The sequence below is a fragment of the Lepidochelys olivacea genome (assembly GCF_965140295.1).
Source record: "Lepidochelys olivacea isolate rLepOli2 genome assembly, chromosome: 3".
Taxonomy (NCBI): Eukaryota; Metazoa; Chordata; order Testudines; family Cheloniidae; genus Lepidochelys; species Lepidochelys olivacea.
The window spans coordinates 111,681,171-111,699,919 of NC_140413.1; the positions used below are offsets into that span (position 1 = coordinate 111,681,171).

General features: G+C 42.3%; 1 protein-coding gene across 3 annotated transcripts in view; it reads left to right on the forward strand.

The window, feature by feature from the left end:
* Nucleotides 1-18,749, forward strand: part of GRM1 (glutamate metabotropic receptor 1) — a 269,345-nt gene that overhangs the window by 152,713 nt on the left and 97,883 nt on the right. For all 3 annotated transcript variants that reach the window (XM_084623346.1, XM_084623348.1, XM_084623347.1), the window contains exon 4: nucleotides 15,294-15,529. In XM_084623346.1, the coding sequence (XP_084479472.1) occupies nucleotides 15,294-15,529 (236 nt within the window). The remainder of the gene's footprint in view (nucleotides 1-15,293; nucleotides 15,530-18,749) is intronic.

An 18,749-nucleotide genomic window follows, 5' to 3' on the forward strand; every position in this document is an offset into this window, starting at 1 on the left:
GATTTGAAATAAAGTTAGCTGCAGATAGTAAGTGAGAGATGAATTCTTTATATTTTGAATACTGTTGATTTTCCAATGACAGTCCCCAAAATAGGTTATGTTGGAAAATTGCACTTGGAATATCTTAAGTTTGTCTGCATGTTTGTGTCTAATATTTTTCCATTTTAGAGCACAACTCCCAAATATGTGTGAAATATCCTGACATCCCACATTCTCTCCCAGCAGTCTGATGTCCTATTGCCATGTAACTTTTTAAATCTGACTGATGAAAGTACTGTTGTTATATGGCCCAGTTCTGCAAACCTTTCCCACACTGAACAGTGTTTACTTACATGAGTAGTCCCATTGATTTCCATACGACTATTCAAATGAGTAAGTGCTACCACACAAGAATAAGCGGTTCAGAATCAGGCCTATTTTCCTGTGTAATAATTTTCCCCTGCAGAAGCACATATGAAAGATGAGGCACTAGCTCTCTGTGGGCTAGTTTGTGGCTACCCCAAACACTGGGCAATAGTGGGAGAGTAAGGATTTCCTCCCCTCCCCGCCCTTTTGCACAGTCATGTTAGTACTTCCCACATTGTATCTCTGAGTGTTGGGGGAAATATAGAGTTTGCATGTCAGGAAGCAAGTAAAGTGGGAAGACAGGGAAGTAAGCAGAGCTGGCTGCAATGCTTAATTTGTGCCAGGGCTGAGCCCTGGGCACCTCTAGGCTTGGTGGTTCATAGCCTCAGCACATCTGGGCTTGCTGCATCAGTTATGAATGTAAAAATATTGCTTGAGCCCAGCACCTTATTGCTTGACAAATTGCTTGAGCCCTGACACCTCTTTCTTGACAAATGAAGCATGGCTGGCTGTCCATGCAGTATGAAGCAAGATGCAACCTCAAAAAGGGCTGCAGCAAATTACCACCTACTCCCCCGCACATGCATACCCCAGCAAAACGTGGGTGTCCTGGGTGGTGAGGGGCCACTGACATGTCATATCTTCAGGGGTTTCTCCTGAGGCAGTGCAACTACATGCTTCTCTTTACTCAGAGCTGGGCATAAAACACACAAATATCTGGCCCTTTTCACCTCCCTCAATACTTCTTCCTACATTTCTTCATAAAAGCAATTCCTCCGTACCAAAACTATTCAAAGCTTTATAGATTGGATCCAGATTCTTTTATGTTCATGTCTGCAACAATATATTTTTCTTTTCCTGAAAGATCTCTGTTTAAAGCCTCCTCCTTTTTGCTTTAGCTGCCATGTTTTGTGATTCATAAATATATTGTGAATATGGCAAATCTTGCAAATTGTGGGGTTTTACTAGATTTTAAATGGATGAATAAAAAAAGTTTGTATGTTGAATATGTTGCTGAACGTATAATAAATGGCTTTTCCACAGTCTTTGAAGTTACCTTTTACTGATCTGGGTTTGAAATTTTTGTTTTCATATATTGACAGTAGAGGCAGAAATGCATTGAGTTCCTTTGAGATAGGACAGTGGTCCTCAGCCTTTTCCATACTACGAATCTATCATAGAATATCAGGGTTGGAAGAGATCTCAGGAGGTCATCTAGTCCAACCCCCTGCTCAAAGCAGGCCCAACACCAGCTATGTTACAACAGAAGAACATTTGGGGACTCCCCAGCTTCCTTATAGTTTTGAAACTCCTTTCCCATCTAACCATAAATCACTACTAAAATATCTGATCTGTAATAGTAGAATGGTGGTGTAAGGTAGGGATTCTAAAACTTTTTCATAATATGGACCGTATCTTAAAAAGATTGTTGCATGGGCCAAGTCCTCTTTCTGGATCTTTTCCATTCTCTCTGCAAATGTATTACATGATTTTGCGGCAAGTTCAGCAATTTTTTTTACATGGAAAGGTAATATGAGTCAGGTAATGCCATTTTAGCTGCCTTTCAATGTGATTTAATATCTGGAAATAGGAAGGGGAGATAGCACCATGTGAGCAATCAGCTATTTGCAGACTGCCAGAAATGCTCCATAGATCACCAATGGACTACAGATTGAGAACTGATGGTGTGGCAAACTTGCCAATCACTTTCTTGTTCAAAACTCTTTCTCTGACTTTTCATCTGGTGAAGTTAACTTTAACTACTCAGGGTGGGATCCACCAAGGGACTTAGGCACAGCAATGCTGAGTATCATGGTGCCTAGAAAATAATCAGAATGATACAGTGCTCCACAAAGCTGGGTTAGACACCTATACAACGAATGGGGAGAGCTAGGCACCTAAAAATGCAACCCACAAAAGCCACTATGCTAGGCAGGAAGCCATCTAAGCCTAGCCAATGGGAGATGCTGACAACAAAGGTTTGTTGATTTGATAAACCTCATTTAAACCCTCCCATTTCTGAGATAGGCATTTCTCTGGTTAGCGACCCATGAAGGGAAACCCCTCTCCTGGAGTCAGGTGGCTTAGGCACCCAGAGGCATTCATTGTGAAAAATCAGTTAGGTACCTGTCTCACTCCACACAAAATAGCCAGAGAAGGAGGTGGTGGTGCCCACCTTATAATTTTTAGCCCACTGGTTAGAGTACACACCTGGGATATGGGAGACCCAGGTTCAGTTCCCCTTCTGCCAGAGGGAAGAAAGGATTTGAACAAGCATCTCCCATCTCACAGAAGAGTGCTTGAACCACTGAGCTATGGGATATTCTGATATGAGGGTTCCCTCAGTTTCTCCTGTTGAAGCTGTTCCACTATGGATAAATGATTGGAGTAGGTTTGGAGCAGGGGGACTGGACCCCAGGTCTCCCACGCGGGTGCGCTAACCACCAGGCTACAGAGTTATTCATTTGTTTGATTTCTTCCCCTGACCTCCAACCCCAGACGAATGATATTTAAATATTTATCCACAGTGGAACAGTCTTTGAACAAGAGAGAGAAATAATTTGAAGCCAGGGAAGATCATGGTGTAATATGCCCAGAGGAATGCAATGGGTGTGCAATGTACCAGCTTGATCAAACTCTGCTTCCTGAGGGCTAGATTGAGAACACCATGCTCAATGGGACAATTGGGGTGAATAGCTGCTCATTAACATGAGCAAAAGGTTAACAATCTGGATATAGGTGGGCAGCTGCATTATGCACTAATTTAAGCTTCTGAATGGTGTTCAGGTGTACCACACAGGCATCTAATGTCAACGTAACAAAACCCTGGGTAGCTGTAGTGAGATATGCATCTGAAAGAAGAGCTTGTACATGGTGATAGGTCTACAAGATTATCTCCTTAATAACCAAAATAGTGTGCTTAGAACCAATTTTTTGTATAAAAAGAGAATTACTAAATAGGCAAACCTGCTAGAATTACCAACATAAATTGAAGAATTTGGGAAAGTTACTGACTTTAATGTAAATGATGCTAAATCGGAAAATTTGGCCAATGATATCACATAAGAGCAGAAAAACTATATACAATCAGTTTGTGAATTTTTTAATGGGTGTTTTATTTGGCAGCTGGGGGGTGACTATTCCATTGAGTCTTCAGGATTTGTGTGAAGTGTAATTATTCTCCAATGATGTGACAACTTAATGGAGAAATGGAATAAGCTTTTAACATAGGGCCAGATTTTGTCTGGCTATTAACTGGGTATGCAGTAGGGAGAGAAAGCATAAGTAGCCTTCTTTCTTGCATAATGTACAGGAGAAACACTTCCCATTCCAAGTGCATGGCACATTTCTTTGACTTTGCTGCTTCAAACACTGCTAGACACAGGCTCCCCTGCCAGGAAGAGTAATGGAGAAGGAGCCATACCTGACAGATGCTTGTCACTTTGTTTGTACATCATTGGGAGAGACTCAAATAGCCTGGTAATGACTACAGCCTAAGAACCCAGCCAGAATAGAATGACTAGAATAGAATCCCAGCCCCAATGCTTATGTGCATGGCAAAAAGGGATGGGGTGCAGGCAAGGCTATGGCTTAGTCCCCTCGTGATCTAGTGTTTACAGTTGGCTGACTGCATAGGGGACTAAGCTTCACACCTCCATCCTGACATGTGGCAGCAGATGTCCATCCTCTGTGCCTTAGGGAACTTCACTTAGTGGTTGGGAAGGTTGGCCATGGTCAAAACGAACTTGCTTTTTGTCCTTATCCAACTTCCATTCATGGCAATGGAATATTACACCATGATTTACACTGGCTACCAATTATTTTGAAGTCAGAGTTGTAATTTTGAGTAATAATGGGGTGGCAGCTGGCTCTGGGAAACCATTTTTCTCTTGCTATGGTTGAGATGAGTGGAGAAGCTTAAAGTACTGTGACAGCCCCCAGGCCTGCAAGGGAGGAGGGTTGCTGGCAGGGTGTTTTCTGAGAGAGATCTTCAACATTGGAACTTGCTGTGTCCCCATCTAGTCCCGCCCTGGACTGGCATAGCATGAATTGACCTTCAGGCACATTTCAAGGTTCATCTCTTTTGTAAGTCTTTGTTGAGAGTGTGGGATGATGGGTAGAAAGTGGCTGGATGATAGGCATTATTGATATTTGGTGAGCTGGGCTTGGTTCAGATGGGCAACTCATCATAGTTGGAATTTTTACCCTTACCTTTGTCTAATTAAAATAATTGGTATGATAGACCCAGGCCAGTTGGGTACAGCAGAGTAGCAGAAGGCAGATATACTGGCCACTGGATTACAGTTTTCTGTTCCCTGACCGACCAGAGCAAGGGCTGCTCCATGCTAATGAGAACATCTGACTCAAATTAACCTGCAAAGAGTCAGGTGAGGCCATTAAGCTAATGTGACCACCTGACTCTAATTAAGACCCCTCTGATAATATAAAAGGGCTCACTCCAGTCAGGCAGAGAGGAGCCAGAGGAGAGGAAGTGCGGCTGAAGGGCTGGTTAATGAAGACACCCTCAAGTCATTGGTAAGGGTGAAGAAAGGAGAAGCAGGAGAGCTGTGGGGAAGTGGCCCAGGGAAATGTAGCAACTCTGGCAGTAAAAGGTTGGCTGCCAACAGCTGCTACCATTAGGGTTCCTGGGCCGGAACCCGGCTTAGAGGGTGGCCCTTGGCTCTCCCCAACCCACCACTACAGAAACACCTCCTGGGAGGGGAAAACAGGCCCCTGTCAGGACAGGAGGCTAAACTGTTTTGTCATGAGGCCATAGGAGCAACAAAGACTGTGGGAACTCTCTCACCAACCTCCATTGCTGGCTTATGATGGAAAGGGCTCAGTAGACTGTATCCCTGGCCCTTGAGAGAGAAGGGCTACGTGGAGGGTTGCAGTGATCCTCTGAAGCTAGCATAAACTGCCTGGAAGCGTGGGACCCACGGGGACAAGGTCGGAGCTCTGCCATATTGGACAAATATCTACAGCTTTGGAAAAGGTGCTTTTAAAAAGCAATAAATACCAAAGAATGAATAAATATTACTTTGAAAGTTCTCTAGCAACAGTTGCTTTGGATTGGATGTGACATCATGAGTTGCAAGCCTGAGTGAATTATTCAAAACAAATGATTATTCAATGAATTTTTCTTCCCAGCTGCCACCCCCCTGTTCACTAACTGTCTGTGAACAGGTTGCCTAATTCTCAAGTGAATTCATTATTCAAATTATTCACTAGCTTCTTTCACAAGTAATTCTCAGTCTGCAAATTGTTCACGTTCTGTTCATTACAGATATAATGCAACGCATGCTGTGTTGGTGGGTTACAGAAGTTTCCTGGTATTGCTTCTGCTTACTGACTGGATGACTTCTGTAACCAACCAAAATAATGTGAATTGTGAATTTTATAATTGAGCGTTCAATTTTAGATTAACTTTTGGTGAATATTTGTGATAATTCATTATTCACAAGTGTTCATTCAAATGCTCACAGGAAGCAAATAAACAAGGGTTATGGACATGGTCAGTTTTACCTTTGTTTTAGAATTCACAGATAGTTGTGGAAACATTTTCTACAGTTTGTTCAGCTTTGATTTACCACTCCACCAGAGCTGCTATGTTCTATCACACACTTTTTATAACATAATATAAAACCTAACATAACACTACCTCTTGTTTTCTGTTTTATTTAAATTGACACATTGAAGCCCATAATAGTACTCTGTAATTTGAATTGAACAGAGTGTTCTTAACTTCTTGGCCTGAACTACTGTGTATTCTTTTTTTGTGTTAAATAGCAGCTGCATTCCACCCCAGAGGTGGCTACATTTGCATAGCTAGTGAAGTAATCCTGTACGGTGCATGTGGAGGCTTAGTTTTTAAACATGGTCACGTAAACAGCTGGGTCAGAATCCTTGCACACTCATGTACTGTGACAGGGTCGGGCCAGGAGAGTAATAGAAGGCAGATATATTAGCCCCAGGCTAAGTAGGTCCCTTTTCCCTAGGTAAGGTAACAGGAACAGGGAAGGTTCCAGAACAATCAGGAACCTTCTGGAGACAATTAAGACAGGCTGATCAGAACACATACAGCCAATCAAGAAGCTGCTAGCTGCTGGTTTTAAAAAGGAGCTCACTTCAGTTTGTGGTGTGCGTGTGGGGAGTTGGGAGCAAGAGGCACTAGGAGCTGCGAGTGAGAACGCAGACTGTTGGAGGACTGAGGTGTACAAGCATTATCAGACACCAGGAGGAAGGTCCTACGGTGAGGATAAAGAAGGTGTTGGGAGGAGGCCATGGGGAAGTAGCCCAGCGAGTTGTAGCTGTCGCACAGCTGTTCCAAGAGGCACTCTAGACAGCTGCATTCCACAGGGCCCTGGGCTGGAACCCGGAGTAGAGGGCGGGCCCGGGTTCCCCGCAAATCCTCCCAACTCCTGGTCAGACACAGGAGGAGTCGACCTGGACTGTGGGTTCAGAAGAACGGCCAAGCTGAGGGCTGCCGTGAAGCTCCAAGGCGAGCAAATCCGCCAATAAGCGCAAGACCCACCAAGGTAGAGCAGGAACTTTGTCACAGTACCTAGACATAGAAGACATGAAGAAATACCAATTTCTGCAACTAAATGCAAAGCTTAGGATATCCCTGTTTAGACATCCCTGTTTGAAAATTGGCCTCCCTGCCTTCAAAAAGGAGATTTCTAAACCTCACTGTCCGTATCAGTTCCAGGAAATCTTTGTTAAATCTTATCTTGCTAGAGGGTGACTCTCTTAATGAGAATCACATTAGACATATAAACATTAAAGGAAAATTATGGGCCCATCTGTGATAGTCAACATTTAGGAAAACTCTAAAGGCTAGCTCCTCTGCTGCACTGAGCCCTGCACAGCTTGGGAACAGGAGAGGGGGAAAAGTGAGTTCAAGCTATTTCCTTGGTTTTGTGGGTCACTAGAAGCCAAAGTAAGGAAAAGCACAGAACATACTGCATCAATCCTTTACAAAATGCAGTGTACTCGCACCCAGGCATCCAGCTAGCTCTGCTGATTGGCACACAGGAGATGGAACCCTGTTTCCACTTACTTACTCCCGGTGCCTCTCTGCCCACTCCCTGATCACTTACTCACAGGGGGAAGTATGAGGTGCACAGGCTCTGTTCTCATCTCTTCACACGTGGATCCAAGATCTGGGTCAATCTTGTGTGGAGAATGGAGGGGCCTTATTCTCTCTTTTCCCTTGGATGACCATGGAGGACCAAGGCACCGTCTAGTCCCTTAGTTTTATATATTCATGGATGGAATTCTCAGCTGGGATGCCACTTGGTTTATCTTCCTAAAAAGGTACTATATCTATGCAATAAGCTCTTTGAGGTGGGGACTCTCTCTTTCTCTTTGTACGTACGTTGCCTAGCATAATCAGGCCACAATCACAGTTCAGCTGTTACCCCCAGCATAAACAATAATAAGTTCAACAAAGATTTCTCTGGAACTGATACAGAGTTAAAGAACATGCATGCCTTAAAACATCAAAATCTTATATCCGGGTGCACAAATCGGTCCTTACATGTATTTTATATGCCTGCTTGATGATCTGACTGTGCTAGGATTTGGATTTCATATTTATTTGTCTATGTTTGAAAATTGACCTTCTCCCTAACCCCCCCCCCCGCCACATTTTCTGTAGAAAAGAAGTGACACATTCACAAAGCTTCATAATGTTATGCATTTCAAATATGCAGAAATAGGATTCCCATCCTCCCGTCAAGCAGCAGGGTAGGAAGCATGTATATACCTTTGAAAATCAGCTATTGCCCATGAGAATGTACATGTGGTATGTACGTGTGATTTTCCAGGGTATGCACCAGTGTGCACCTTTGAGAATGGTTAAAACCTCACTACATGAGTATAGCAGCCACACTTACAAAATATTATAGATGCAAATAGTATCAAGAATCTTCACAATAAAGACCCCCAAAGAACATATCGATATGATAGACAGTTAACTTACATTATGTAAATAATATGCAAATATATGCACCGCATATGGTAAATAAAACCTTCCTAAACACACATTTACAAAACAGACAATCCATCATGGTTCATGAGATTATCATCTGCATTTTTTAAACAAGCATTCCAAAAACTCTGCAAAGTCAAATCAGTTTCATTTATTTTGTGTGAAACACAATGATCTACCATTTATTGTTCTACTGTAGATTCCTTTCACAGTACCATTCATTCAAAAGGATCTACTTACTAACTATATTTTGGGATCACTTCAGCAACTACTGAACTACCTGCTCTGGTATAAAACGCAAGTACAGTAACCCCCCTGAGTTTAATGAAACTAATCACATGTAAAGTTAAACATGTGCCTAAGTTTTTGGAGATGCAGGACCTTTATGTGGAAACTGTTGAATGACTGAAGAAGGAAGGGGATCTTCCATACAAATAAAGGCTGTATTTTCAGGCTTGATCCAATGTGTATTGAATTTAATTTGAGTCTTTCAACTGACCTCAGTGGCCATTAAATTAGATCCTCAATGCATACACAGAAGAGGGGAGAAGTTACTTTGCCAATTCCTGATTCCTGAATGCTTGACAACCTCTGCATTCTCTTAGCATAGTGTTTTGTATGGTGTGTATGGTACGTGAATATAAAATATCCACATTCCTGCTTTTCGTAGAATTTATCCCTCTCTTTATTGTTGCCAGTGCTGCCTTTCATCTTGGCTCAGAAATGAGCTAATGTTTTGCCTCTAGAATATACTAGGTTGAGCAAAATGACAAGTACTTTTAAAAAAAAAAAATCCAGGAGAGATGCCCTGACCTCTCAATGACTGTTTTGTTTTCCTCTTACGGAATTTACTCTGGGCCAGATTCTGTCACCTTTAATCATGTAATCAAGCTGAGTAGTAGCAGACTACACTGGCTGCAGTGGAACTGCTTGTGAAATAAGGATACCTGAGGCATTTGCACTTGCTTGGTTAGCCCTGTAAACTAAGCTTGGTTTGAAGTGCAACAAGTTCTGCCAAAATACCACAAGAGAGGCTCTTATAGTACTATTTCCACCTGCTGAGACAGGAATCTATCTGAAGTTTTTATATTGAGCCAATATCTACCCGAGGAAGTACCAGAAGTCCATAAGAGATTCCATTTATTATGAGATGTACAGACAGGCGTTACAGACTCAAGAAGTTCTGTTAGTTTGGATAAGCACCCAGAATACTGGGTGTTTATCTGACTTGAACGCCAAATGGTTTAAGATTCACATGTCACTAGTAGGATCTCTAGTGCTTTGAAACACTTTTATCTGGCTAATGGTTGGTAGCCTTCTATCAGGAGACTTTCCTGCAAGTTGACTTTCGATTAAAATTTCAAAATATCCCGGGATACAACTGTTTTTCATTTAAAAACAAAAATAAATGAAAGTGAAAAGAAAATCCCATGTTTAAATCATTTAGAATTTAAACATAACTGGCAAAGCAGTGATGAGGAGGGTGTTCAGAAACGTGCTTTGTGGGGTGAAAGGCAAATACTTGGTTTGTATGGAAGTGCTTTGGTTGTATGGAAAGGAGAGAAAAGCAAGCATATATAATATGGATTTATAACAATATATACCAAAAAAGCACCATTCTAGATTATAGGAACCTTTGCTAGAATTTAAAAATACAAAGCAAGATTCATTTCTTTAGCATGTATAAAGGATTTTTTTCCGAATCAGTTTCAACACTTAGCATCTTCTTCTTTAGTACTGTGAAATAAAAAACAAAAATTAAATTAACATCAATATAAATACTTTAACCAAAATACAAATATACAGTTAATTGGCTAATCCAAAAATATTTGCCACGGCTGCCAATGGGCAAGTGTCCAACACTGCGAACATAAAAGCATCTCAATCAGCTCCCTTCTACAGCCCCAGACCATGAAGTCAGTGGAGCTTTGTGTGGATGCAAGGATCCATCCATGCATATAAGGCTGTAGGACTGGGATCTGTCTCATTTACCTTATCTATAAAATGGCGATATTAATACCTTCCGATGAAAAGCGCCATGTATCTTTTATGTATTCTTATTAATCAGTCTCCTGTTTCTTTCTTTCTTTTCTTTACTTGGAAAAAGCATCTGGAATGTTAATGCATTGAGAACTGCACTGGGAAGTGGAGCAGAGCACAGCATTAGAGTTAAGGTCTTGAAGAGGATGAAAATAGAATGCTTGATTGCTGGTTGTCTCATCAATCCATGCAAAGAAACAGCTGACAGTATGTTCTTGTTTGGGGAAAAAAATAGGAAATCCATTTTATTTTTCAGTATGTTGGAATCACGGGAATATATGTGCCATGTTAAAGTCTGGGTTTCAAAAAATACAACAGATTCGGGTGTTGCTATTTAAACTGCAGTTCAGAAATGTCTAGTGTAACACACCATTGAGGTAATAAATCTAAATAGAAGAAAAACCCTTTGATTTCCCTTTCCCTAAATCAATCAATGTTGATAAGTATTAATAGCTCTGTGCTTAGAGATAGGTAACTTTGGGGTATTTCCCATTTGATCTGATTTTTGTGTGTGTGTGTGGCTGTCACCCCTGCATTTGTATTTAGCAACATGAGGGTTTCAGTAACTAAATTGGGAGAGAGACGAAGAGCATCTTGCAGAGAACTGGCAACCGCTTTGATTGTGACAAACAGCATGAAACAGTAATGAAACCAGTTGGTTGCCTCTTTTTTCTGACAGTGAGCAAATGCTGCTCCTAGTTCTACACCCACACACATGTCCCCTTCTAGCTGCTTTTCTGCATTCAATTTAAAGGCCTTCATACAGCAGCAGCTACCAGACTATCTCAAGACTACAACACTGCACAGCAAACACGATCAGACCTAATAGGATGTTCAGGATCCCCTTGGAAGCACATCAATGTGTAATTTCTTGGCCCTGATTCTGCAGTCAGCTCCACACACAGGTAGATGTTTGCAAATGCACAGAGCTACGTTAAGACCTTGCCTACACTTGTGGCAGCATATAGTGTACGTGCAGCTACCTGCTGCAGTGAAAGGCTCCAGCAGTGGGGAGCTGCTGGAGTCTCTGTGCACTGCCTCCCGCTGCTGGAGCCTTTTTTCCTGCAGCAGGGAAAGGCTCTGGCAGCTCCCTGCAGCAGGGAAGTCGGCAGCGAGGCAGCAGGACACTACACTGCTAAACATGGTAGTGCAGACATGGGAGCCGCAGCTTTAAGGTGTTGAGGGCTGTGAAGGGTGCATACCGTAGGAGTCAGGTGTGTCTGGGCACTCTACTCCACTGAGCCATGTCTTGCTGTCTACACCGCTCTTTATACCCGTGCTGACTGGGCATGCAGCATCTGTACTGTACACACCACCATACATGTAGACTTACCCAAATGTGCCCACACAGATTCAATAGCAGGATTGGGATCTTAACTTGTAGGTGTACAGCTGCCCTCTCTGGGATGCAAACATCCCTGCCCAAGTGTTTCAGTTTGTGATAGTCTTGCACACTCCATGTTCCTCCCTTCCTTAGATCTTTCTGGGGTTAGTTAATAAAACACCTCAGGAGGTAGAGAGGTTAACGTTTGCCACTATAACGTGGATCACACTGTGTGTTCTATCCCTTTCCCCTACCCTTTGTCGTGTCTATTTAGATTATAACTCTTTGTAATGGGGACCATCTGTTCCTCTTTGCTTGTTCAGGGCCTTGCACAATGGGGCCCTGAGCGTCAGTGGTCCCTAGGCACTTCCATTAAAAATGTGATTAATAATAAGATGGGTGTGTGCATGATGCCAGCATTCCTGTGCTCCATGTACATGATTACCTGGTGCCCATGATGTCTGTGGTCCTGAATCATCAGAAGCGTTGCACCTTTGCAGTGGTCTCTAGTGTCCAACATAAATAGTAGGGTGGCAGGGACCACAATACAAGAGCCCTTTCCACCCTGACTGCCTCCCTTGCAGTTTGACCACATTTTAAAAGTGAAATGCTAGGACTCTAGCACAGGGTTGGGAGGAGAACACTGGGGAGGTTTTTACAGAGGCCCCTCTTCCACCACCCTCCCCTTTTCAAAATGAAAAACTGGGACATATTGGAAAAATGGGGAGAAAACCGTATTTTCCTGTATCTCTGTTCTTCCTGTACCATTGTTTTCAATTATTGCTTCTTCTCCATCCCCCTAACCCTCCCAACTTCCTCTTACCTTCCTATATATCCTTACTGTCTTCCATTTATAGCCTCCACCCATACTCAATCCTTCCAAAGTACCTCACCTCCATCCAGGCTCAGAGGTCCCTAGACTTCTTTCAACCCCACCCCTTCATGCCCAGAAATTTCCTCCTACCTGACACCCCTAGGCTCAGAACTCTGGCCCCCAGGCTAAGGACACCACTCCACACTTCAGAACCTTCACCTTGGCTCCAAAATCACGCCGCCTCTCTTCTAGCCTGCCCCAAGCCCCTCCTGCACTCACCAGATCTAGTGAGGCTCAAAAACTGCCCAAATCCACAGGGTCAGAGCTTTCTCCCTACCTCTAGTGACCCCAGCCCCACTTCAGAACCTCTTCTTCCTGCCACTGGAAACATCCTTTGGAGGCTCAGAACCATTCTCTCCCCTCTTAAGACTGCCCCCCAACCAAATTTACTTATACACTTCTTGGTGAGCCTGGAGAAGGGTGAGCACTGGCATTCAGCAATAAAGAGGGAGCCCCCTGTTGATCTGAACTAGCCCTGCAGAGTCCCATGTTCCATATTCAGCACCTACTGTCACTGGTGTTTGCAGGAACTCCAGGTGGGAATAGAACAAGCTTTAGTTTTGCCACGGTTCCCCAGGTGGTAGTCTGGTACCCAGCTACTAACAGAGCAGCCAGGGATTCCACTTCTCCCACTGACATCACTGAAAGCAGGATTGGGCTCCCAAATTATCACAAGAGTGGTTGCTAACAAAGCTTTGCTTGATTACAGCATATTTCTGCAAATTTAGCTGACATCTGGTTTCGGGTAGATTTAAGCACATGGGGAATTTGAGGAGTAACAAGCCTTTGCTGGGCTAGAAGACACCGCAGAAACACTAGACAGTCAACATTTCAAATCAAGGCAGCTCTTCCATCACCTGTAACTCAAAGAATTTGACACCTTGTCTCCAGCATTGGCAGAAACACTGTCCTTTGCCTTCAGTGTGAAGTGGCAACATTTTCCAAGCCAAAGCTGTATATAAATCTTTGTAAAGTTCTCAGTGACTTGATTTAATAAATCCTTTTGACTCAGTAATTATCCTACTTGACTCTACGGTTTGTTAAAAACCACAAATGTGACACACAATGAAGTAATTGTGAAATTAGGATGTAATTACTTTTGCTGCTGGAGTGACCTTTTGTTTGTTTTCCTACTTAAAAGAAACAAATTTTGGACCTCTCCTGTTTTTATAGGGCTAGATTGGTATTTGCACTATATGGACTATAAAAAAAAACCTCCCCCCACCCCCCTACACCTGTGCATGTGGTAGTCAGTCCTTGGGCATAGGTGCTGAGGAGTAAGTGGGCACTGTGCACCCAATTATTCCCCCAAGCAAACAGCTAAGGAGGGGTGAGAATAGGAAGAGCCCTGGTTTCCTCCCCTCTCCAGAACTGCACAGCTGACCTATTGCAGGGGGTATCCTAAATTGCTAGAGGTATATGGGGCCACAGCAAGAGGGAAGGAAAGAGGGAATCCTGCCTTAAAAGGTGTATCTCTGGTCAGTCTAAACACTCCACCTTGCTCAGGCCTCTGCATAAGGTACGGTCTACTCCTTAGAATGGAGCCCATGTAAATGTATCTGTTGGGAGTTCTGCATGATCAGTGCAGATTCAGACTGGAAGGAGCCTATGTTTTGGTGGCTATAGGCCAGATGTTCTTTTCTTAGTGGTCAGTCACATTGATTTTGTTGATCTCCTTGCTGCTGTTGCTGAAGCAAACAGATTAAATTCTTTCAGTGCTGCTGTTGTCATTCCAGATGGATGCAGCTAGTTCTTTAGATGTCAAAATAATCTATTTCTCTGGAGACATGACTATGCACACTAAAATTAAAGTGGGCTGACTTACATTTGCACATAAATTAAACCTAAGTGTGTTCTAAGGGGAGTCAAAGAAGAACTGGAGAATGCAGCTAAATTAGTGAACTTGGAGTTAGTGAACGAACTTAAAAATCAGATGCTAAGCCAAGTGACCTCATTCAAAACCACTAAATTGACTCTTCATCAAGTAATATGGTCAGGGAAATGTTTTTTTCTCTCCTCAGGGTTTTAGGATTGTCTTTATTTTTAGCACTGTCAGTTTGGATTGACAGTAAAAATAAATAAAAGCCATTTGTTTGTAAGAAAAACATGTTTTCATAAATTTCCAAAAGGAGCAAAAACAGAGTGTGTGGCTTTCTTTTCAATTGATTCAATTTTCCTGTGCATTCTTCCTCCCCACTCTCTCTTCCACACTGATGCATTTCTCTGTTTGTTTGATTTGAATTATTCTGCTAGCTTCCAGAGCCATGATTGCTGAGATCACAGCTATGTAGTGTTAAAGTGCCAGGGTTTTGAAAAATCATTATTATTCCATTGAGTTTAGACCCTTACAGAATAGAATGAGGAATGCAGTATTCTCTCAATCACAAAAAATATAGCATCCCACATCCAAAGCTTACCTGGACTATTTCAAGTGGGACAAAGAAATCAGTTTGAAGATAAATATCTCCCTTTCATTCCAAATGAGTTAATCAGCCCTCAGTATGACAATAGTTAGATGTTGCTAGCCAGAGCAGTCACCTTAATTTTTCCAATTAGCTTTTCACTTCTATGCATACATTTTTGACTCACTTGGAATGGGCTTTGGATAGCTCCTTGACAGTATCTTTTCAAGGGTGTCAACTTGGTTTTGTCTAGGTGATCTTTCACACCAGATTCCTGTATCTCTGTAACAATTTTTCCTTCCCTCTTTTCAGTGATGGCTGGGCAGACAGAGATGAAGTAATTGAAGGCTATGAACCTGAAGCAAATGGAGGAATCACTATCAAACTGCAGTCCCCAGAGGTCTTGTCATTTGATGACTATTTTTTGAAGTTACGTTTGGACACCAACACCCGAAATCCCTGGTTTCCTGAATTCTGGCAGCACAGATTCCAGTGTCGTCTTCCAGGACACCCTCTAGAGAACCCCAACTTTCAAAAGAACTGCACCGGTAAAGAATTAAATCCTTTTTTCATCTGGATCTATGTGGTTTGAGAAACCCATCTCCCCCTGATTTCTTATTGTGAAGTTAGTGCTGGTGAGAAATGCTCAACTCAGAGCTCTCAGACCAAAGCCCTCACTAACAGATGTGCTATTTTCATTGGCTATGCAAGCTCCCCCACTGCCCTGTCAGTGTAACTCTGTCCTCTTGCAAATGCACATGTTTCTTCTGCATCCAACAAGGATGCCATTAATGCCAAATGTGATGGAGTTTGTGATATGAACATACCAAATCATTTTGTATAGGCCACGGAATAGACATTGTATGGTAATGTATGCATGTAGTTGTAGCCATGTTGGTCCTAGGATATTAGAGATACAAGGTGGGTGAGGTAATATCTTTTATTGGACCAGCTTCTGTTGGTGAGTGAGAGAGAAGCTTTGAAACCACTCAGAGCTCTTCTTCAGGTCTGGAAAGGAACTTCCAGCCTCACAACAAAATGCAGGGTGGAACAGATTGTTTAACATAAGTAGTTAGCACATATTGTAAAGGACCATTCAAGGTAGAGTACCCTGTTAACATCTCTGCAGTCTTATGACAAAAAAAAGAGGAAGTTAGTGGGTTACAGATTGTTGTTATAAGCCACAAATCCAGTGTCTCTGTTCACTCCATGATTTTTGGTATCTAGAAGAGTAATGAATTTAAGCTCCCAGGCTCATCTTTTGAAAGTGTTGTGGAGGTTTCCTTTCAGGATGAAGACTGATAGGTCAGATAGAGAGTGATCACTTTGTAAAGAGTATTCACCCACAAGTAATAGGGTGTTTTTGACTTTTCTCATTTTCTTGTGTGAGTTCCTTTGAGAGCATAGTGATTGTCTGGTTTCACCCACATAGTTGTTGTTGTGGCATTTAGTGCACCGGATGAGGTACACCACATATTGTGCTAGGCATGTGTAACATCCATGGAACTTGAAAGGTGGGTTGTGCGGGGTGTTGATCATTGTAGCAGTGGAGATATGTCTGCGGGTTTAGCATTTGTTGTTCTGGCAGGGTCTTGTGCCGCTTTTAGTTGGTGTGTTGTGGTCTGTGGGGAGCTTGCTTCTCAGGATGAGTTTGGAGAGGTTGGGGTGTTGTTTGCTGGCCAGAAGTGGGGGGTCAGGAAAGATATTTTTCAGGATGGAGTCCCTATCAAGTATGTGCTGTAGTTGTTTGATGATGCCCCATATGGGTTCCAGTGTGGGGTGGTAGGTGACAATGAGGGGTATGCAGTCAGAGGGGGTTTCATTACTGTATTGAAGTGGGTTCTCTCAGGGTATTTGGGTGTCTTGTTCCATGGTGAGATCTACTTCTCTGGTGGCATGTCCTTGTTTGGTGAAGGCGGTTTTAAGGGTACTAAGGTGTATATTCTAGACTTTCTCCTGTGGTACATGAGTTCCTGGCTGTAGATATCAGATTTCTTGCTGTATTGAGATGGTTACTGGATCTATTAAGGTAGGTGTGGTTTTCCATGGGTTTCTTGTATATGGTTGTCTGTACATTTCCATTTTTGAAGCTGATGGTGGTGTCCAGAAAGTTGATCCTAGTGTGGGAGTGTTCCGGAGAGATTATTGTGGGCGAAACCAGACAACCACTATGCTCTTGAATGAACACACACAGGAAAACTATAAAAGACAAAAACACCCTATCACTTGTGGGGGAACACTTTTCACATGATCATTCTGTATCAATCCTGAAAGGAAACCTGCACAACACTTTCAAAAGACGAGCCTGGGAGCTTAAATGCATTACTCTGCTAGACACCAAAAATCATGGCGTGAACAGACACACTGGATTTATGGTTTATTACAATAATCTATAACCCACTAACCCCCTCTTTTTACCGTATGACTGCTGAGGTGTTAGTGGGCCACTCTACCTTGAATGGTCCCTTACAATACGTGCTAACTACTTATGTTAAACAATCTGTTCCACCCTGCATTTTGCTGTGATGCTGGGAGTACCTTTCCCTCTGTGTGCCTGAGCAGCTTGTCTCTCTAACCAACAGAAGTTGGTACAATAAAACCTTGTCTCTGGTTGTATGGTAATGACTTTTAGACTTTCAACTCCAGGCTTGGCCTGCATTTGAACTGTTGACATCAATCTTTTCATTTCTAAAACATTTCCAAGGCTACCTAGGCATCCCTGCCCCTTGTTTAATAGAATAAGTAAGTACAAACACAGTTGGTCAATGTAAGTGGAATGAATCAACTGTCTGGTATAGCGGGTGAGAAATTTTCTGTCAGAGTGAAATTTTGACTAAAACAGGAAACAAAATTCATTTTTTTTCCTCCCAAAATTGTTTGTTTTCTGAACAGCCCTGTTTCCAGGATTATAAAAATATTACTGGAGGAAAAAAACATAAGGAGGGTTGAGTGGCTTTAAAACTGATCAATCAGTTATGCAATTCTCCCCCTCTTTTTCCCACACTGTTAAGTTTATATTTTTCTTCCACCCCAATGTGTAATACTCACAAAGAAAGCATGCATGATAAGGTGATGCAAAAATTGATAACATAATTCACTGAAACAAAGGAACAGGGTCATATCTATCTGCACATAGACATTCTCTGGCATGACAAGAGCTGGCAAATAATTCAAAATTAGTAATTTTCTCTGTGAATTTAATATCTTTTCCCATTGGCAAACTAATTGTGAGCACATCAGTTTTCTTACAGTTGTTGCTGAGAATTATTTGCTGAATAATTTCTGTGAATAATTATGATTTCTAGCTGCTTTGTGAACAATTCACTTGTAGTATTTTATAGTAAAAATTTGCACTGTTTTGACTGGCCACTCCCAGGCATGAATTTTACCCTCTGATTCAAAAATTTATCCTGGTTTCTTTTGAATTTCACCTGTTATTTATAACCTAAACTTAGTTTGATAAACTCTAGTTCATTTGCAAATTGGATACTATTAATTTAGGCTTAAATAGAGACTGGGAGTGGCTAAGTCATTATGCAAGGTAGCCTATTTCCCCTTGTTTTTTCCTACCCCCCCCCCCCGATGTTCTGGTTTAACTTGGATTTAAACTTGGAGAGTGGTCAGTTTGGATGAGCTATTACCAGCAGGAGAGTGAGTTTGTGTGTATATAGGGGTGTGGGGGGTGTGAGAAAACCTGGATTTGTGCTGGAAATGGCCCACCTTGATTATCATGCACATTGTAGGGAGAGTGGTCACTTTGGATGAGCT